Here is a 22,528-nt window from a genome sequence, read left to right as displayed (position 1 = left end):
GTACCTATTGGGATGATGTTGTCGTCGGAGGCAAGGATGCTCAGGAGCACAAGTGCTCTGACTCTGACTCTGACAAGACCTCACCGAGGTTCGTTCCTTTCTGAGCGCTATAAATAATTAGGGAAAGTTCGTTCCAAACATGAGCACTCTTCGCTGTCCGTTGAACGAATTACTTAAAGATTCGTTCAAGTAAACGACGAAATGCCGGTAATCATTTAACAAATTCATGGATATTTTGTCATCCGAACTTTTCCATCTCATCCATTACGACCCGAAACAGGAGATTATAATATCCACCGACGAATCTTCAACTGGATTCACAACAATAAGCCTAAACTTCCCTGACAGTAAAATATAAGTCATCCTGCACAGTAGAATCAATATATATAGAATGCCAGTGTCGCTGTTTTTCTTTAGGACTCATTGTGGTAAACATGACGCTAACAATTTGTATCAAGTCTGTGAATCGGGAACTTCGTTGTCAAAGTTGCTCATTGTTATTTATCTGTTCTTTATCTGTGCGCTGGTTGGTGCTGTCATCAGTGCGTTCTCCGCTGTGTTTTTATGCCAGTGAAATGGTTTTAAACGTTCTTTTTCTTTTCGTCCGGATGAATAGAATCCCACAACTGCGCCCTTTTGCACCGATTTTTTCAGAAATTTGAAGCAAGCGAAGTTTCCGATCACATTACTTGGCAGCCATAATTGAAATTTTAAACTGGTTGTCAAAGTTTGACAATGAGATTCCCCTTTTGATGGCACACACACATTTGCATATATAATGTAAATACATTAGCTGAACATGTGTGATGTTTACCATGCACACTGCAGCGACACTTCTATATCTATATATTGATTATACTTCCTGCACAGGTGACAGGTTTTGCAGTCCCCAAATTTCACGAATATATTCTTGAAAATAGGTTTTGGCTGCAAATGTACATCGCTACTATTTATTTTCAGGTTCAAAGAGGTGATCCTCAACCGGCTCCATAGTTGAGCCCTAACATTGCTCAGCTACGATTTCTCCATGGAATACGTCTTCACTGACAAGTCAAGTTCGGCAACGCTGATGTGTTGTCCAGACTCATCCACCAACACGCTAAACCACACGATGATTTCTTTATGACACATACCACTTTGCAGAAGATTTGAGAAGCAACCAGTAGCGTCAATTCTCTTCTTCTCAGTTACAGCATGGTCCAATAAACTATAAAGTCCTATCCAGTTCTTCCGAAAACAACGACATGCGGTGATTCCATTATCACCAGAACTACATTATGTTCGGGGACAAGCTAGTGATTGCCGGCATCCACCAAAAAGGGTGTCCCACTCAACATCACAAGGGTGGGTCATCCGGGGATGCAACGCTTGAAAGCCATCACCCGCAGTGTATGCGTACTGCCGGCTTAAGACTGTCGCAGTGGCCTTTTAACCCAATGCCCTTCTGGCATACAAAAAAAGTATGCTGCCGGGATTACATGAGCAGATTTTCAATTTTGTCAAGGCTTGCTAGCCTCCACCGAAGGCTACTGCTGAACCGTGAGCGTCCACGACCGTCCCAAGGCAGCACATGTGTGCTGAATACTCAGGTGCATTGGATTGGGAGCGTCGTCGTTTGATTTGCGGATTTGATGCCAAACAAAGACTAGCATGTGAGAATGTATGCATCCAAAATAAAAACTGAAAGGGGGTAAAGCGGAACGGTACACGTCTTTAATTGAGCGTTGCTTCAATGACCCTCCTTAACCTAAATTTCCGCTCTTTCTCCTTCACGTCTTGTCCCACTCTGTTTGGATACTATAAACACCTTTGTTTCGTTACTTTCTTCTACCGTACCCTCTGTCAATTGAAAAAACTACCGTAAAAAATATTTATTACCTAACCTCATTATAAAGGTCAAGACAAAAACACGATGAGGTTGATCTAAATATTTGCATATAAATTTAACTAAAGAAAGAAAATTATTTTAATCCGTCAGACACGCATCTTACCTATGACTTGCTGGCTTCATCAATGTCTGTTTTCCAAACAAAATTATGACTTAACAACTTCGGATCAATTGCGAAAACCTTTGTTGATCACTGTTGCATCCGAAACTGAACTATTAGACCCTGATATAACGGATTACCTACGAATGGCCGAAACACAAATGGCCGAATCACGAACGGCCGAATCACAAATGGCCGAATCGCCGAATGTCATTTTCGGCCAAAAATAATAACGGCCTTCAGCCTGCACAAGTGTTGGGTATATGCTGTCCTTACTCGCTACCGCTCGTTCGGACTTAACTAAGGGATAATCCCTACTAGTCAGTAAACCTAGGAAAATGCATGCACCTAAATAGTAATGGTTTCTGCAGAGGGGCAGCCGCCGCGCAGTGGCCGGCGCTTCCGACGGTGGGTCACCGGCGCACACTCGCGGCCTGTGGCTGTCTCGCCCTGAATCATCTAAGAAACATTTGTACTGACACGATCAATAGGCCTCGCACCCTATAATAAACGTAAATAATTCGCGCTTAGGGGAACAAAGAATCTTCAACCATCTATACTCTCTCTACCAAAATAAAAAATAAGACGCAGAGTATGTCTTGTTTTTCTGAAACTAAGGTACAGAATTTTACGAAAAGTTTTTCTCCTTCACCTATCAATGATGCGGATCATCACAGAGCTGCGAGTGGAACAAAAGGCAATAGAGGGGAAAATTTTAAAGGTTTTTCAGGGGGTTGTTTCAAATTCGCGGAGAGAAATAGATGAACAGATTTATTCAAAATGTGTAAGGTCTCACAACATGATTTGAGCATTCCGGGAAAATTCGGCCTTTCGTGATTCGGCCATTCGTAATTCGGTCTTTCGTGATTCGGTCCTTTGTGATTCGGTCTTTCGTGATTCTGCCATTCGTGATTCGGCCTTCTGTGACTGTTGTTGGAATTCGGCCATTTGGATTCCGGCCATTCGTGATTCGGCCATTTGTGTTTCGGCCATTCGGTACCAGCACGATATAACATTTATAAAAAGAAATATGCTGGCTTCCAATGTTCACGTTTTAGTATATTTACATCCACTCTCAAGCTCAATCACTATTCTGTACAATATTTGAATAGAAAAAACTACCGCTCCTAACGCAAAAATTCTCTTCCTGTTTCAGGTTCAAGAAACGGAAGGAGCCACCTTGGCCGCATCGCACGCGATCGGCTTCTGCGAGGTGTCCGTTGCCGACAATTCGCCCGCCCTGTACAAAGCATTCGAGCGGCTGCTGATCGAGTCCCGCGCCCGGCCGGTTAAGCCCAGGAAATTTTCCGTCAGTAAAATGTTCGGTAAGTGAAATTGATGCTAACATAGTGTGACAGAGTAGAAGTGCTAATTGCTGCCAATGTTTCGTGTATGTTCGCAGGTACTCTCATCGGAAACAATGGCACCCGGCAGCCTTCGGCAGCGGTCAGCCAGGGCACAGTAGTGCCTTGTCACAAAGGGGAACTGCACAAAACTCGGGTGATGAAACGACGACAAGCATTTACCGCGACGGCATCGCTATGACCGACATCGACAGCGGCCGAAGATAGCAGTTAAGTTGATTGTTTTTCTAATTCTTACTCGTCAAAGTCGCGGTGCGATGTACTCAACGGAAGCTCCACTAACCGGTATTAGTAGCAGCCAGCAGCAGCAGGAGGAGTATTGATAGCATGGTTTCATCAACGACTGACTGACGGTAGATCTATTAGTCAGCCTGATGGCGTGTAGGAATTCGGTTGAACGAAAATCGTTCGAACAGATCCCGGTTCAACGTCGTCGGTGGAATGAACAGAAATGTGATTTAAATTTAGCATTCGATAAAGCGCCGACAAGCGGCAACACACTTACCGTTAGACACTAATCGCACACCAAAGCATACTCAACCCCTTACAGAACAGTTCGTTGGTACTAATCTAATGTGCACTGTGAAACCGAAATCACTGAATTTCTTATAAACGTTCGAAGCCACTTTATTGTTTTAGATAAAGTGGCCCGTAGCTAGCTGTTTATGATATTAGAAGAACATTGTTTGATATGTCACTTGTAATTATAATCGAATAATCGTTTCGATTCAGGAGTTCAGGAGAGAGCAAAAAAACTCCTCAATTTTTGATGTGAAAATTTTACTTTCTCCCAATTATCAAACCCTCATTCCTAGGTTTTGTAGATTATAGAGGGGAAATTTTCCTAGGCATGTCCACTATTGGCAGTGGTCGTTAGAAGTTAAAGGTTGTATCGGAAAGACCCATCTGAACTCTCTAGATATCTATTGAACCAGCGTTGTGTTTTGTTTATCTTTCGATTAATTGATTGCTGTTATGCCGCCAGTAGACCGGCCAGCACCGGCACCGACACACCTCCTTGTTGAGCGCAAGGACCGTGCTGTCTGCCAACTACACATGCTAGTTTATTTTACCAATAAACAGCGACACTAAACACAGTTGCCGTGTGACAGTGTCGGTATATCCAGCTCAAAGCCAGCCGGCTCAACCGGTACTTTTTGAATGCAGTGGAAAATTTCCATACAGTTGCCGCCCTTGTGGCGGCGACAAAACCCCCTCCGCTCGGAACTGGCATCCTGTCATCACGCTCGATGCCACTCATGCCAATGACGATAACACCAAGGAAGGTGGCTCTCCTGTAAAATTAATGACATGTGATCCTTCGGCAAAATGAATACAGAGTGAAATGGAGTAGGGACAATGTATTTGAAAGTTTTCCTCTCATTTTTCGTTGTGCAAAATGAAACCAACAAATGTGGGAGTAAATTGAATGGTTTTTGATTCCGCTATTATCATTGAACCTGCTAAAAATCAAACAAAGGGATCACGGAAAAACCCGGCGCAATATGCCACAAAACAATGTTTTCATTGCATCCACGTGCCTTAGACTAAACCACTCGTGATGTTTTAGATTAAAAGCAGCGAGTAATTTTATGCAATTTTGCCCTGGTGACCCAAGTTTCCCCCTTTCGCAGATACGTAGGATTGAATGACTCTTTGTTGATTTTCGCGGATTGAATTACTTTCCCTATACGGCCGGGGAGTGTGATTAGCGGATTTATAGTAATGAAATGTTTGATTTTGTAGACACGCTTATTGAATGTAGAGTGTGGCGAATGATAAACAATAGAAAATCTGGTCTTTTTCGTATAGCGATTTAAATTTTCAAAGATCGTCGAGTTTTGGTTCTGGGAATTTTAAACGCTTTGAATTTGTTATAAAATCTATTAGAACATTTTCAATTTTAACAGCTATGAATCCTACTATTTATAATGAGGCTAATTATAGGTAATGCACAAATGACGAACATGCAACAAACCATATACTAGACCTGCGATTTATGTGTTTGAGGATCTGCCGTTACGGCGGTCAGCTGACGTATGTAAATACTTGCCGAAGCCGCTCACAGGGCTCCACCTGTCATCTGCAGAATTATGCGTTTCTATGGCAATATTATCCGCATTCATTTTCCATGACTAGCAGGATCGAACACTCTGTGACGCCTGGTCTGTTCCGTCATGCTTTAAAGACTGTATCTCTCGTAGGTAAATGTGGTGAATAAAATAGATCTAGCAAATACCTCACCATTCAGTTTCAATCTAATGTTTTACGAGCGAACTGAAACCAGCAACTCATATTTGAGTTTTTATTGGATTTTCACTTCAATTTGCTTGACGTACTTCTTCCGCTCGTTGAATTTTGAAACGATTAATGAAATGAAAACAATGGGCCTACGTCTTTGTTTCGACAGCTAACCTTTTATGTTTTGTAAAGTTCAAATTCTTTCTAAAAAAATCAAATTGATTTACTCAATACCTATTTTAGATGTAACACAAAAGTTACCTATATTCTAGGAAAAAGGTTAGCTGGAAGATAAAAATATCTACATACAGCAGCCAAAAATCAGTTCATTGATTACGCAACTTGATGATACAACCTTTAACGAATAAGAACAACGTCAAATTTCAACCGTTTCTCTGAAATCGAAAATCGATTAAATATCAAGTATGGCTGTGAATACAGATAAGCTCCATTCAATTCGGAACATTAATCTTTCCTGTGTAATTGTTTGAAAGATCAGATAAGTTTTCGGTATCTTTTCATCTTTTATCTGTTCGAAAAACAATTGCTTATTATTCCAAAATTCGAAATGCGTTTAAACTAACGACAGAAAACTATGGAGTGTATCCGTTACCAAAGCCATAACAATAGTTTCCAACCAAACATGTACCCAACTTTATGCAAATCTTAATCATGAATCAGTAAGCCACTCGTGTAATCAACCCACAAAATGAAAAAATAAACAACTTACAGCAAAGAGAGCCTAAGCATCAATTGTAATACCTAGAAAAGAGATTAAGATGTAAGTTGTAAGCTAATTTTTTGGTAAATTAAGTGCGTTATAAATACTAATATACACCGTATTACTAGAAATAATTATCGTATAAGACAATGAAATAAAAGAAAAAATCAGAAAATTTAATTAATAAGGATTGTTTAATTGGTAATATCACAAAACCTACTGCTCCAAAAATTTTCTTAAGAGAATACAAACGATGAAAAAAATCATTTTTTACGTACCCCACCCCCAATAATCCGGTACATCTCCAGTATCTCCCACCACAAACCGGCGCATATTCCAGAAAAGTTCAGAAAAAAAATCCACTTGAGACCACACTTGTACTTCTATCCTTCTTTCTCAGTTTTCTTTTTACAACCGACTAGTATTTCTGCAGAGTATTGAGAACATTATAGCCTCCCAGTTGACTTCGAGGTATGACACTGGCCTAATAAGCTAGTCGTCGTATATTCGAATCTCGGCTGGGAGAGGCTGTTAGAGTCAATAGCATCGTAGCAACTGGCCCTGCAATTGTCATGTACTCTAACAGCTGGCTGCGAAGTCTGTCGTATAAAAACAGAAGGTCAAGTTTCGATAACAGATTGTAGCACCTAGGCTTTGCTTTATTGAGAACATCCGGTACCGACTTTCGCCAGACACACAAAGGGAATCTCTCCGTGCAGTGCCTGTAGCCGTGATTCATACGCCTTCGCCACTCTCCGCTTTCAGTTTGTACTTCACTTTGTAACTTCCACTCGAATATGGCGGAGGGAGCGTATGTCCTCCATGAGTTGCATCACATCTTCAAGACGATTAAGATTTAAGAATTACCGGCCCAATAAGAGCTTTGCACTTTGACATCTGCGTACGGTGGCGTAGAATGCTTCTTGATCGCAGCATTTTGCGAAGGGCAAAGTAGGCCCGATTTCCCGCTTGAATGCGCCGCTGGATCTCCTTATTAGTGTTCTTGTCCACGGTTACCAGGCATCCCAAATACACGAACTCATCTACCACTTCTAGTTCGTCGCCGTCGACGGTTACCGTCAATGGGAGGCGCACGTTTGTCTCCTTTGAGCTGTTTTTACTTATTTATTTGGTATTCGGCCCATTAATTTTTAGCTCAATTCTCAATGACTTCGCTTTCAGTGTGGCGTAGATTGCCTCCGACGTCGCAATGATAGCGAAGTCATATGCGATCCTAGGAGTTGGCTACCTTTGGTGAGAGGCTACCGATGACCACTCGTCGGATCATCCCCTCAAACCGCGCCGGCACCTTGTCTTGATTTTCGCCGCGTTTGGAAAGTACTCGAGAGTTCCCCATGCAATGTATCGTATATTAAAGATCATGTACTGGGATATTACTATCTTCCATGGGCATTCCTAGATTTACTTCGTGTTCATCGGCGAACGGCTTCCTGTCCATCAACTCGCGCTCGTTTGTTATCAAATTCCCTCCTTCGTCCCTACTGAAGCCCTTACGAGATTGGTTCACTGTCTCTTAAACCTTGCGCGTAAAACTCATTAGCTCGGAATCACTTACTTACTTATTGTAGTATCCGTCAGTGTTAGTCACTGTTAACCGAACCTTTCGGACGACAGAGCAACAACATTCGATAAAGTCTACGTTCGTATAAAAACTGAGTTTTTGTTTAGAGCATAATATAACATGCCCCAGCATGCGTAAGCAGTGTTGCCACATATTCATCTGTACTGGAATCTTTTTCATCTGTACTTTTGCTCTCAAAAATCTGTACCAAAAACTGTACCACAAAGTTGGTTTGTTACATAGGGAAACCTGGTTTGTTTGCTTTAAAAAATACAAAAATCGCAAATTACTGATTTCTTTGATGATATTGGTGCATAACCTTATAGACAAACACGTTTTGTTTTGTTTGCATTCATGTCAAGAGGCGCTCCTCTATTGTTTTCAAGTAACAAAACTGAAAGAAAAAAATTAATTTTTGACACCCAAAAAAATCTGCACCCATCTGTACTTTATGACAAAAATCTGTAATCTGTACCGTACAGAATCTGTACCAAAAAAATCGGAAAAATCTGTACTTTTCCAGATAAATCTGTACATGTGGCAACACTGTGCGTAAGTCTCATATTGAACGATTTCTTGATTTCACTCTGTTTCCCTCATCGTTCGTACGATGAATTATCGCAACACATGCGAGAGACTTTCAGTTACACTGAAGCAAATAATTCAGTTTCATCAGATTTATTTTTACGTTGATTCATCTAACTCGGTACGTTCCCTACACTTATGTGTCCATGTTCGCCGGTCCGGCAGAACAAAGCAATGAATTCAGAGATCTCAATTACTGACGGTTACCCGCTATGACTTTTACCTATCACCAGGACAGGTTCTTGTCTACAATCCGGATGTCGTTGTTGGTTAAGCTGCGTCGCCATGAGCGCCTGGGTCCGCTTCTTCTACGCTGTCCTTGCGGATTCCTGTGGAGTGCTTCTCTGCAGATGTTGTTCGCTACTTTCTTCAAGGTGTGTCGACGTTGACAGTGTTCAAGGTGTGTGGACGTTCACGAACTTCTGTTGCTATCGGCCGTTGATGGCATCGACGATGAAGTTTCTCACATTGGATATCCAGTTGTCAGATCACCAGGCACGAATGATATATCGCAGGCACCGATTTATAAATACCTGCAGTTTTTACGTTGTCTCCGCTGAGACGCAACACGTTTCGCAGGCATAGGCAGTACGGATTTAACGTTTGAGTTAAACCTACTTGCTCAACTTGTAGTCCCGCTACTGTGAAATTGATGGGATTGTCAGTGTTCACTACCTTAGACTTAGTTTTTGCTATATTGACTGTGAGACCTGCCGCCTAGAAGCTCTCGGAGAGGTCATCTAACTTGCTCTTCATATCGTTTCGGCGTTGTGCGGGCAAGACAATGCCGTCGGCTAGGTTGAGGTCATTTAGCTGCTCCATCGTGAGGATTCCAAGGCAATTCTCGATTTGGTCCACTGTCAATTGTTCCAACGTTCCAAACCATAACGATTAGCTCGGAATAGACGTTCTAATTCTTCACGATATCTGTCCTCCTTCTGGCGCTTTTTACTCCTTAGGCCAAATTTTCAGATATACATTTCAGATATTTTTTACAAGTCATTTTTTCCTCCCCACGCTTGCTGGCGTTCCCCATAAAACCAATCATTTCGTATACATCGGGGCTGTGAACCTAGTGCCGTGGTAGTGGCTTCCCCGATGAAAACGTATTCTGTCTTCGAGTTTTGAAGCACCTAACTCCTCGGAAGAGGGCAGTGCCTTATCTAGTGTTCGCACGTACTTCTCGGCAGATATCGAGTTATCTAGCTGCCTAATATTTAGCCGAGAAGAATACTTTTGACGTGTCTGGTATATGGTTGGCAATTTTTAGCGCACATGACTGCTACTAAGTGATGGTCAGAATCAATATTCTTACCCCGTAAAAAACATATCTTCGTGATGTTAGGGAAAAACCGATTATCTATGAGAATGTGCTCAATCTGGTTCATTGTACGTTGATCAGGTGATCTCTAAGTGGCTTTGTGAATATCTTTGCGTGGGAAGAAGGTGCTTCGGATCACCAGGCCTCGGGAACCTGTGAAGTTTACACATCGTTGGCCGTTATCGTTCGTGTTGGTGTGCAGGCTACGCGCTCGTATCACCATTCTATACAATTCTTTCCTACTGACCTGGGCGTTCATATCCCCGATGACGATCTTGATAGCTCATGGCGAACAGCTGTCGTACGTTGCCTCCACGCCACACGTAGAACGCTTCATTCTCATCGTTGGATCTCCCTTCGTATGGGTAGTGCATGTTGATGACGTTATGGTTGAAGAAACGCCCCTTTATCCTCTACAAACACATCCTCGCGCCAACAGCCTTACAATCTATCGCGCGATCCTGCATTCTGCCCCACGCTACAAAGACCATTCGCAGTTAGTTGGTAGTGCACCCGATCTGGTAGCATTGGGCCTTTCCGCCGCGTATGTTCCAAACCTTCTTTCCTTTGCGACAGATTTCCAGCAGAGCTACGGTGCCGAGTTTGTGGGGCTCAAGTTGTTCGAACAACACCCTGTTGTCACCTGCGACATTCAGCCGTAGTTTCCAGCCGTCGTCCTTGTTTCTTTACTTATGTCGTTGCCGAAGATTCCGATCCGTATTTGTTTGAATGTCCGAAGTAGTTTGATTTGAGTAGGTTGCCTTACTAGAATCACGCCTGTAACTAAAGTAAAGTCTTGTAAGGGGGCTGTCATCTTAGGTGCCCTACACAACAACAACAACAAAATTCTTAATTCAGCCGTCCGCTCCTGATCAAACGGTGTTGTAAGCCGCTCCTAAGGATGCGCGAAAGGTTCATATCATCTTCAACTTTACAGGTGCACCAAAAGACATGAACCCACCAAGCTACCCAAGCAACAATGTGTGTTTTATTGTACTCTTATTGTGTTTTTCATGACCAATTTTGGTCTTAAATGCCATCATAAGAGTGTAATAAAACCCAAATTGTTGCTTGGATGTCCACAGATTCGTCCTATGGAAACTTTTTTGGTTTGACCGAAGGTGAAGCTGAGGAAACACATGAAACACAAGTGGACAGAAAGAGCAAAGGAAAATAACAGTTTATCTTGAGAATCTCGTTCCAACGATATTACCTGCACGCTCCACAATTTATGTAAAATACATTTTCATCCTTTAAACAAAAGTACACTTTTACAAGCAGGAAAGGGTACATGTGGTAACGACGGTGACCCTAATAATACCTAAGAAGCTGAAACTTTTTTCTGTTGTGTCATATGACAACAAAATACGCTAATATGCAGTAACAGCTCGAGAACTAACCATAAGCATATGCAATGTGTCAATAGCATTGCGTTTAAATAAAATATTGGTCCCTGTCAATTCATCACCAGCAATGCACACACCCGTAGAGAGCGCGCAGCACAACATGGTAAAGGTCAGGTACTACGACACAGTGACACAGTTGTTAATGTCGTTAACATAATTTGTATTATATTTTTCTCGGTAAAACATGCAAGAAAACTAATCCATATCCATTTTTCAATTTTCTTAACCCTCTATAGGTTGAATCAATGCGAAAAAAACTTTTAAATAATAACTATGTTTTAATTTAATTCATTGAATGATTTTATATCTAATTTTTACGCTGTTAGCTTTTTCCACCGATAAATAGCAGACGTTGGTTGAATGGTGCTATTGTTTTTCTTTCATTCTTTCAGAGGAAGGATTATTTCATAGAACATAAGAGTAAATTTGCGACGACAGCATACCGAACTGCAACCTTTAGTTCCATGGGTTCCATTCCGCGCTTGCAGAGCATGTCTACCTAGGCATGCCTTTTCCCCGGAAAGCCACCTGCTGTGATTTTCTCCTGTAAGCGCTTGTAACTTCGAACGGCAAGGATATGAAAAGATTACTCAACGCAACAAAAATGCTCCAAAGGTCTAACTGCCTGTGTTGTGGTTGTGCACTCGGAGCATTCATAACTGAAGAAGGAAAGCGTGAACAGATTATTCAACTGAATAAAATGCCTCGTAATGCTCGGTGGTGTTTATAACGATACAATGTAAATTGGAATAAAAAAAACTGGACAGTTTTACATGCTCCGTTGTTTGATGTTGCATATTTACTGGGTAAAATGCTAATGTATTGCAATAGTTTATGGTAACAGACGGTAACAGCTGGTAACATAAATCATATGGACCGTTGCTAGGCAACAGTTATGCACAAACAGTTACGAGGTTTTACAAGAACTACAAATATAATTCATTTCGACGAATATTGTTATCAATATTAAAAAGTTGTCTCTCAACGCAGTTATTAGCAGTAAATATGCTACGTAGTGCCAACACCGGCACAATCCTGTGCGAGGAACAATCCAAGTTCATCCTGGAACGGATCAATGCAGTGGAAAAACATTTCAGTGACCTGTGCGGAGCATTCGCCGAGTTTACTAGAAAGGTAGCACGGCTACGGGACAAGTCCGATGAATTGGCCCATATCACGCAGGATTACTCCGAGACGGAAAAGTACAACAAATCACTGGCTAATGGACTATCCAGTTTGTCTAAGGCAATAACGCTGATAGGAGACTTCCAAGATGCGGAGGTGAAGCGGTTGGAAAACCGCATCGTTTCGGAGCTTTCTCAATATGAAATAGTTTGCAAACATTGCAAAGAAAGTGTGAAGGATGCGATCCTGTCGAGGGATAAGGAGCTGGCTAAGAGAAAGCAGCTGGATCAAGCTAGGTTGCGAAACGTCCGGGGTAAGAAGACGGCCAAGGATGCCGAACTGATCAAATCCAATCTGGAGCTTTCGAAAAACCTTAAAGAAATGGAGGAAATTGTCGGCCGGTTCGAGAAGCAGAAATTGGTGGATTTGAAAAATTTGCTGATGGATTTTGTGATGATTGAGCTGAAATTTCACACCAATGCTATTGAGGTGTTGTCTGCGACTTATCAAGATATTTCGGATATTGATGAGAATCGAGACTACCAGGTAAGCTAGGTTGTTTACGTAACAAAAATCTAGCCGCAATATTAAGAAAATATTTAGGGTAATGGATGTTTTACAAGGTACCTTATATTTTTACCTATGTTATACTATAACAAAGTTTCCAAGAACTGAGCAATGTTTGTGGGTGTATGCAGTTTCTTTTTAGTTGCCTTTACTTGGAGCTGGCTGAACTGATTTATCCTCTATTAACTACTTTCGTTGAAAAGATATGACTGCTTAGTGTATCACAATAAAATTCTCATCTAATTTTTCAAAAGGCTTAGTTTAACAATCAGAGATTTTTTTCGTCTCTGCTTTCTTGAACTTATTACGGAGATACAGATGCAGTTCCGAGCTAACATATTCGTACGTATATCAAAGTAACAAATGAGAAATATGTACTAACATATTAATATTATATTAATTGCACAAAACAAGCATATGCGTACTATTTTGGAGGCGATATAGGGTACCATATTTGAAGCATAGAGGCGTTGGACAAAAGGAGACTGCAAAACTCACTCATTAAGATAGCGACGCGTCTGGTTGGGTTTTAGACACAAATTGCGCCTCTTCCTGCGTCTACTGTAGATAACCTCCGACCGAGAAGTTTAAATCTAACTTGTTTTTACTGGCAGGATGACGACACTATGCAGGCCCTTACGACTTGCAAGGTACTACACGTGACGTTGTTCGTCTGTCAGCGTGTTAGCCGCGATTCACAGCGCGGGTTTGCGGGGAAAAGCCCCGTTCCTATGAAATAGACTAATCTCATGTTTTTAGTCTTGACCTTGAAATGCGGTCATACATATATATTAATATTTTTGAAACGTCAAGTGTATCGTCAATTGTATAATTGTATTATTGTATATCAATTGTCATCAATTGTAGAACCACCGTTTCAAAAAATATTAATATATATGTATGACCGCATTTCAAGGTCAAGACTAAAAACGTGAGATTAGTCAATGATTAGTTCCACAATGCTATACAACTCTGCGATGAAAGCATACGTGAATCAGTTGTCATGATTTATACGATTGAATATAATCTAGGGTGTGATTTAATAAGCTTTGTTTGCGACTTTGTTTAGAGACATTTAAGATGATTTTCATATATTGATATACGATTTATGATTTATTGGGTTGCTAACTAATCCATAAGATATCTTGCGTTGAAATGCGTTGATTTCGCTGTGGTAATCAAAAGAGCCTGACATTGCAGAGAATGTCTCACTTTTACATTGGATGTACGTGACTCGTGGTACCTTGGTGAAGATCGTGTAACCTACCGGGTAGAAATGGAAACCAAGGTCGTATACTGACAGGCAAGAAGGAGAACTGTTTCGAGCTACGTTGCTTCTCCGGCGATTACAGTAGAGTTGGTCGCGGGCCTTGCAAGCCAACTTCACAAAAAAACAAGCAATGAACGACATAAGTGATAATTCGCATTGGAACAATAAGCAAAGACCCAAGCGATGAAAAAGGGCTAACGATTGGAAATTTGGAACATGGAACTGTCGGTCTCTAAATTCTCTCGGAAGTACTCATGTCTGAAATGAAGAGTCGCAAGTTCGAAATCGTAGCGCTACAGGAGGTATGCTGAAAAGGAACGATGGTACCCACATATAATGATGTTTATACTATCTACCAGAGCTGATGGGTGAAAAACCCCAAATGAGCAGATTAAGAATTAAGGGCCTATTCTTTAATATTAGCATAATTAACGTACACGGCTACTCCTTAAAATTACCGATGATAACAAAGTGGAATTTTACGCGCAGTTGGAGCGCGAATACAACTGCTGCCTAAGGTATGATGTCAAAACTATCATCGGGGTCTATAATCGCCTCTATTCTACATACCGACCGAACTAGGATCCTATCAGAAATTTCGTTTCGATCAGAATACAAGGTATGCTATAACACGCGTCGATCGGGATGTTTCTGATCGGAACGGGCCCAATCGGAATGTAGAATCGAGGCGAATGCTTAGGCTTGCCAGGAGGAGAATGGTGATCGGAGGGTTCAGCGCATACCCACAAACGAACAAAAACGAGCTGAAACCTAAGTACCATTTCCAGCATAAGAACCAGCATCGATACATGCGGATATCGCCCAACTAAACGGAATTTCAAATCAACCACCTTTTGATAGATCTAACGTGAAACGCGACTAAAGTAACCGGATGTCGCCGAAAACTACGTGTTATCACTCGAACCTGCGCTGCCGAAAGAATGTATGCTGAAAGAAACCCCTCTTGAGGACTGTCGGATCGCCATAAAAAACAGCCATTAACAGTATAACGGAGAACAAGGAATGCCACCAGATATTGGATGAAAAGAACGCAGCGCGGGTGCTAGTGCTGCGTAGAACCATCCGTCAGAATGTGGAGCGATACAGACACAAGCGTAGGCAGCAAACCTGAATCTTCTAGGATAAGAAGCGCCGCCAGGGGGAGGAGTGCGTGGAACTCGGGTATTGATTTGGAAGTCAAGGGTCAAGGGTCAAGATTTGGAAGATATGGAACGAATACTGGAGGTTTCCAGCTCTTCGAAGTTATTTGCCCTATCTACAGCAAAAGGCGCTAAGCTACCTACAAGTTCCATCGACTATCGTCAATAGCCAATAGATTTGTGGGAAGTTATTAGGCCGGCTTCATGAAGGATCGGTCTACAACGGACCAAATCTTCAACCTGCGGTAGATGCTCCAGAAGTGCTGCGAATTGCGAGTCCTCACGCATCGCCTGTTCATCGATTTCAAAGCTGCATATGATAGTGTAAACCGACAAGAGCTAAGGAAAACTCTGAATGAAAATGACTTTCCGGGTAGGCTTACCAGGCTTATCATGGCTACGATGGATGGGATTGAGTGCTGTATTTCGGTTGATTTTCGGACCCATTCAAATCTCGCCGGGGACTTCGAAAAGGAGATGATCTTTCCTGCCTGCTATTCAACATTGCGCTTGAAGGTATTATAAGACTACTGTTACCTGACTCATATACGTTATATACGGGGGAGGGTCTCGTAAATCACTAACTTTGTGGTTTTTCGTTTAAATGATCATAAATTCGAATAGAGCATAAAATATCAACCACATAACATACGAAATTACATGTTTACTCAAAAACTAAAAGCATGAGAGATTTTAGAATTTCGGAAATAGGTAACACAGTAGCGGCGATCGGCGGCGAAGGCGAAGTAGAGAAGATTGGGTTGAAGATAAATACGTCTAAAACGAAGTATATACTGACGGGTGGTCCCGAACACGTCAGGGTTCGCTCTTCGCTTAGCCAGTACCGTGGTAATCGACGGAGATGAGTTTGAGGCGGTCGACGAATTGGTGATACCTCGGCTCACTGGCAACAGAGGATAACAATACCAGCCGTGAGAAGAGGACCTGCGAACACTCGGAGTTTTAGAACGGTGGGTGCCATGAACCATCTTTGGCGGCGTTCAAAAGAACGGTGTATGGAGACGAAGAATGAGCCAGGAACTCGCGCGTTTCTATGGCAAACCCAGTATTTAGAAAGTAGGTACGCACATGTTGCTAGAATGCCGGATAATTATCCTACAAAAATGGTTTTCGCATTGAATCTGGAAGGAACAAGACGAAGAGGGCACAGCGAGCGGGGTGTCAAGACCAGGAGAAGTGTGATCTGGCGATGGCGAGCACTAGGTACCGACCGAACTGGTGACCAGTTACCACAGACCGAGTCCGATGGACGAATCACGTTATTAAAGACTTGCCAAACAAGGAGGTTGCGTAACACGGCTCAGTAGTATAGTAAACATAATTAATACTTGCTGCAGTCTACTTGTTCTTGAAAGCTAATCTCAACTGGGCGTCAATAAAGTAGTTTGCCAACTAAACAACAAATAATATTAGGAATTTACGATAGTTTATTATCAATCAATTCAAAATGGTAATAGGTATTCAGTAAAACTAACAACTATTTTTGATATGAAAAATGTTCTTATTTTTATCTCTTCTGGAATCGCTGCTCATAAGGGAGTTCACAAAGAAATTAAACGACAAAATAGGGTAACGTGCAGTTTCAATGAGAGTGTTCATTATAATCACTTAATGTTTTCTGTATTCAATTAATTTCAGCAATTCAAGAAATTTCTGCAGCAAGATGAACTATCCGAGCGGTACTTTCTGCAACGAATCAAATCGCAATCGATGGGCGCTCTGAGCTCGATGTTCGCTGCAGCCTCAAGTGGAAACCGTAGAAATAAAAGTTTAAGTTCAACGTCGCTGAATTCATCTCAAGAACAGGAAAAACCCACCGAAGGGACTATCGCTTCCGAAGATCTTCAACAGCAACACGAACAGCAGCTAGCAGCTGGTGGTGCTAAACGGAAAAGCAATGAAATTGCTGCTTCAAAGCAACGATCAACTGAAGCTTTGGTAAGTTATTTTCTACAAATTAAAAGTATTTTGTTAAAACTTATTTACATAATAGGACGCAATGAAACACAAACTTTCCGATGATGATGAATCAAAATCATCCACAACAGACAGTGACAGCGATGATGATACAGACTCCGGTACGGATTCGGATGAACAGGAGATAAGACCGTCGCAGCGCCAAAAGATTGGTAAAATAGATACTAAGGTCGATCGAAAAATTACTGTTGTTAAGCTCAAAGATTACAATTAACAAACGACTGTTGTACGACAGTAGTATAAACTGATATCTTTCACAGAACTTGCAAGAATTTCCCAATCCACTGATGAATAATCAGAGCCCCATGACAACATACTTTATTAAATCGATCAATGGAATTGTTCGGAACATGAAGCTATGACTTTGTCCTGATAGGATAGCCTGATCTGTTGTATTTGATTTTTACGTTTACTTCATTTATACCAGTGTCGTTAAAAATGTAATAAAAATGCGGATGTTAAATCGATACAGCTGTTTTCGCATCGATTCGTTTCGACTGGTTATGCCGACTAAGAATTCCTTTCGGTGCATGTATTTGGTTTGTTCAATATGATTTTAGGCAATTTTTGAGAATCGTAACCCCAGAAGCATCTTAGAACTAAATATAATCAATGATTAGGTATTTCTGGAATGTTTCACCAGAAAAAAATAAAATAACTATACGAAAATGCTTACATGCTGCAGCCATTAGCTGTCGTGCGAATTCATTACTTTTCGGCACCTTCAACACCGGCTTGTTGCATCAAATCACCAATGCTCTTTTCCAGATCGTCTATCCTATTACCCATATCATCGATGCGGGAAATTATCTGATCCGACATCGTCTGGAACTTGTCCTGTACATTTTGAAGTAAGCTTTGGACCTAGAATGAAACAGCATTTTTGATGGTGCCAAATATACCTTACTACCTAATTATAGGTACTTACGTAGATCGTCAGTTCCTGCATATTCTTGGGATCAGCATTGCTACCCAGGGAGTAGTGTTGATCGGCGTCACTGTCGAGCTCCGACTTGAGCTCGGCCATGTCGAAGGACTTTTGACGCTCAATGGTTAGGCTTTTAAATAACACGTATAGAGCAAAAAACTTCGAGAAGCTATCGATTCTCACTATTTGCAGACGCGCAGACAAATGACAACACCCAACTTCGGCGGCGAACTTCGCGAATAAAACACCAGGTATAGGTACAGCACTATTTTACGTTACCCTTTGTCTTGTTAAATGCAGTTAGTGAGACACAGAAGACGGGTAACACCGAATTAAATATTACTACCCAATAGTTTGGTTTGTGGGTGGTTGGTGGGACGTTGCTAGATCGTGAAAGTGGAATGGAAGGATAAACGGTGGAAACGTCAAAATATAGAAAAATCAATAACCAGCAGAGATGCCAGAAAAAAGGGAAAACAAACTGCTCGAAACTTGAAAATAATGTTTTATGTTTACTCAAGAAACAGCCAATAATCATAAAAACCATGAATTCGAATTATTCGACCAATTTTAGGTCGCTTGTGTAAATACAAAAAGATTACCTTGATTTTAATACGAATTGGGCAACAAGCTCGCTGTTTTCTCACTTATTGTACACAATATGCTGCTTAAAATTATCAGTTGATACTCATAAAATTGAATATCAACTCGCTCCCTATGTAGCTGATATTTATCAGCATGAAAATCAATTTCAATATCTAATCACGATATTATTGGAACAGATAATCATTATTCCATCTTCCAACTGAATATCAAATATCACTATCAACGAATTCGAAAAGAAAAATGATACTCAGTAACAAAAATGTCAGTTACATCTCGAGGTGTTGATATTTTCACTAAGCGTTGTTTTCACCATAAACGTTTGATTTCAACGCAAACCGCACGAACAGTTATCTCAACTTTAAAGTAAATTGTCATCACAAAGCCTACTGCAATCTGTTGCGTCCCAATCCACTAGAATATAAATATTCAGTGCAAGGTGCTAAAACTGATATTCATATTCACTGCAATGGACCTGAAAATGATATTCAGCTCTGACTTTTTTGTAGCGCATTATGAATTTTTCGAAACGAATATACAGCAACATCGAAACTCAGTGGCTTGGTTTATCAATGACTTTTTATTCCAATGATATTCATATTCCTACTGGAAAAAAGAGCTTTGCATATTGCATTGACTCAAAATCAATCATTTTGAGTTTCAATAGTGATTTTTTCCAGCACTGAAACTGCACAGTTTGATTCGAGTTTGCTCTTTGCTCTTTTGACGGTATTAGCAAGTGTCTGATTGTACAAGAGTTTAATGAATCCCAAATCCATCCTATTTTTCATATGATGCCATTCTGTATGAAACTGACAAAGTGACAATGAGACAACAAACCGGAAAAATGAACCTTGAACATAGAAGGTTCACACGTGTACTCACGAACGCGTGGACTATCCACCTTTTCGCGTGCGGCTAGTGGGTACAACTTTCGGAAAATTTTAGCAAGCTTTTGCCAACTTCATTCAGGTCAAATTGATATTTCCATTCGTCATTGTTGTAGAAATATCAAGCGTACGTCAGCGGAGTTGACAAAAGCAAATAAACATTTTCAAAAAGTGTACCCACTAGTTAAGCGCGCGAAAAGGTGGATAAATAAATTTGAAAGCCTAGAAAAGATAAGGAAAAAAGGGAAAAAATTAACTTTTCAACGCGTTACTTAAGAGAGATGCAGAAAAAAAACCGCTAATAAGTTTCACGTGGAACTCTAAAGGCCAAGACACAATGCATATGGCTTTTACTACGTTGCGGATATTTGACAGAAATCCCATGAAAAAAAATTGTCAAATTGCCGGAACGTAGTAAAATCCGTATGCGTATGCGTGTCTGGGCCTTAAGAAGCCTCCGCAATAAAATAAACGTATTTATTATAGAAATTTTGTTGATCATAGTTTGTTATGAACAGGGGTGACATTGCGATTCTCGTTTCGAGTGATTTTGGTTCGTTTCGCCCATTTGTTTAACGTGGTCGAAACGAACCAAAATCACACGAAACGAGAATCGCAATGTGACTCCCAGACTCTGTTCCCCGTACTACAAAAAAAAAACTTTTGCTTCAATTAGGTTAAAAAATACTGACCGTGTAAAAGAGAAAAATGATAAAAATTTCATGGAAAACATAACAAACGTAACGCTTAAAAGCACCTTTCAATTTCAATTTTTGTTTGTCAACAAAAATCCAGTTGTTCAATTTTTCGTTTTAGTTTTTTTGTTGATAATACCCGGTAAAAAGTAGCTAGAATGGACGAAACATTCTCAGTAAATCTAAAAGAAGTGAAACATGATCTGATTCTGGGTATTGTTGAGTGCAACAAGCGAGGGCTGATACAAAGCGCTAAATGGCTGTCCGAACTGAATCACGGTTTGTCGGATGTGCAGGCGAACTTTACCGGGAAATCGTTCGAAAACCTGCACAACGGCATCGCCGAAGAAGAGTACGACAATTATGTGCTGGCAAAGAGTTATTTCGATATGCGAGAATACGACCGGTCGGCTTACTTTACGAGCAGCTGCAGTTCGCCGGTTCCCAAATTTCTGCACATTTATGCCACCTATCAGTCCAAGGAGAAGAAGCGGTTGGACAACATGAGCGATAATTCGATTGTAAATTCAAACAGTCATGTGAAGGATTTCTCCGAGCTGTTGACGTCTTTACGAACGGACCACGGACAACGGAAGCTGGATGGATACTGTCTGTACTTGTATGGGGTTATTTTGAAAAAGCTCGATTTGAATCAAATGGCGGTACAGATTTTCGTTGAAGCTATAGCCGCTGCTCCGACGATGTGGGGTGCATGGTTGGAGCTTGCTCCGTTGGTTACGGACAAAAATATGCTTCAAAATTTAAACTTGCCCAATCATTGGATGAAGCAGATCTTCGTTGGTTACACGAATATTGAGCTCTTTCTGAACGATGAAGGGATCAAAATATTTGAAAATTTGCAATTGGCAGGATTCGGAAAATGTATTTTTATTCCGACTCAACTAGCAATAGCGTATTCCAACAAGCGAGATGTGGACAAATCGATTGAGATATTTCAGCACCTGCACGAAGTGGATCCGTTTCGGTTGGACAACTTGGATTCGTACTCAAATCTGCTGTTTGTGAAAGATATGAAAACCGAAATGGCACACCTGGCTCATAAGGCAGTGGACATAAACAAGTACAGCTCGGAAACGTGCTGTGTCGTGGGCAATTATTATAGTATCCGCGCGGATCATCACAAGGCGGTGGTATATTTTCAGAGAGCACTGAAACTGAACCCAAGATACCTGTCTGCTTGGACACTGATGGGTCATGAATTTATGGAGATGAAGAATACTAATGCCGCTATTCAGAGTTACCGTCAAGCAGTGGGTGAGTGGTGGAAACAATGCTCTTATATTTAACGTAATAACAATTTTCTGTTGTTTTTTTATTTTTTAGAGGTAAATAGAAGAGATTTCCGAGCCTGGTACGGTCTTGGACAAGCGTACGAAATTCTCAAGATGCCATTCTATAGCTTACATTACTACAAAGCAGCTCAGCAGTTGCGTCCTTACGATAGTCGCATGTTGGTTGCTCTGGGAGAAACCTATGAAAAACTGGACAAACCCGCTAACGCGCTGAAATGTTACCAAAAGGCATACAACGTTGGCGATATCGAAGGAGTTGCGCTCTACAATCTGGCTCGGTTGTACGAAAAGCAGGATGAAATCGATAAAGCCATTCCTGCCCTGCTGAGATTTTGCTCGGACGAGAAAACAGTCGCAGATAAAAGCTCTCTTTGTCACGCCTACATGACGCTGGGCAATTTCTACGAAAAGAATGAACAATTCGATAAAGCCTCGCATTTTGCGTACAAATGTCTGGAACATGAGGAAACGAAACGGGAAGCGGAAGCACTTTTGAAAACAATTGCTAACAAACGATCGCTAAAGGCTGCTGCTGCTGCGGCAAGATCTGGCTCAGCGGCCACCGGTAAGGCGAAGATTTCCGAAATTGACTTGGAAGAGGTAGAAATGGATGAAAGCAACGTAAGCAGAATGGTGGATCTTGTGTTTACGCAAGATGATATTTCCGTGTTTACCCAAGACGAGCTACAACTGGAGCAAGCAGCAGAACTGGAGAACTCGTCGTTGTCCATTATTATGGAAGATGGATCAAATGAATAAAATGGATAATAA

General features: G+C 41.2%; 4 protein-coding genes across 5 annotated transcripts in view; 3 read left to right on the top strand and 1 right to left on the bottom strand.

Moving 5' to 3' along the window:
- LOC128743829 (ras-related and estrogen-regulated growth inhibitor-like protein) overlaps nt 1–3,533 on the top strand; it is a 45,501-nt gene extending 41,968 nt beyond the window's left edge. The window contains exons 4-5 of the mRNA XM_053840508.1: nt 3,145–3,313; nt 3,391–3,533. Coding sequence (XP_053696483.1) covers nt 3,145–3,313; nt 3,391–3,533 — 312 coding nt within the window. The remainder of the gene's footprint in view (nt 1–3,144; nt 3,314–3,390) is intronic.
- An 8,680-nt stretch (nt 3,534–12,213) lies between these two features.
- LOC128740551 (CBY1-interacting BAR domain-containing protein homolog) lies at nt 12,214–17,542 on the top strand. Its single transcript, XM_053836098.1, has 4 exons — nt 12,214–12,879; nt 16,888–16,920; nt 16,990–17,289; nt 17,345–17,542. Exons 1-4 carry the CDS (start codon nt 12,214–12,216, stop codon nt 17,540–17,542), a joined length of 1,197 nt encoding a protein of 398 aa, XP_053692073.1.
- Nucleotides 17,543–17,696: 154 nt separating this feature from the next.
- Nucleotides 17,697–18,637, bottom strand: LOC128742942 (heat shock factor-binding protein 1). 2 transcript variants are annotated; one of them, XM_053839442.1, is made up of 3 exons: nt 18,257–18,637; nt 18,005–18,192; nt 17,697–17,927 (listed from the first exon to the last, which is right to left on the bottom strand). In XM_053839442.1, the coding sequence occupies exons 1-2, from the start codon at nt 18,353–18,355 to the stop codon at nt 18,037–18,039; spliced, it is 255 nt and encodes an 84-aa protein (XP_053695417.1). In that variant the 5' UTR covers nt 18,356–18,637; the 3' UTR covers nt 17,697–17,927; nt 18,005–18,036. The 2 variants fall into 2 exon arrangements, with proteins under 2 accessions (XP_053695417.1, XP_053695416.1); XM_053839441.1 differs by having other exon boundaries at nt 17,697–18,192.
- A 1,927-nt stretch (nt 18,638–20,564) lies between these two features.
- LOC128742830 (cell division cycle protein 23 homolog) lies at nt 20,565–22,516 on the top strand. The gene is made up of 2 exons (XM_053839308.1): nt 20,565–21,719; nt 21,789–22,516. Exons 1-2 carry the CDS (start codon nt 20,603–20,605, stop codon nt 22,514–22,516), a joined length of 1,845 nt encoding a protein of 614 aa, XP_053695283.1. The 5' UTR covers nt 20,565–20,602.
- The last annotated feature ends 12 nt before the right edge of the window (nt 22,517–22,528 follow it).

This window comes from Sabethes cyaneus, chromosome 3 (genome assembly GCF_943734655.1).
Source record: "Sabethes cyaneus chromosome 3, idSabCyanKW18_F2, whole genome shotgun sequence".
Taxonomy (NCBI): domain Eukaryota; kingdom Metazoa; phylum Arthropoda; class Insecta; order Diptera; family Culicidae; genus Sabethes; species Sabethes cyaneus.
Note: the sequence above shows the minus strand (reverse complement) of the source record. Positions and strands in the feature narration are given on the sequence as shown.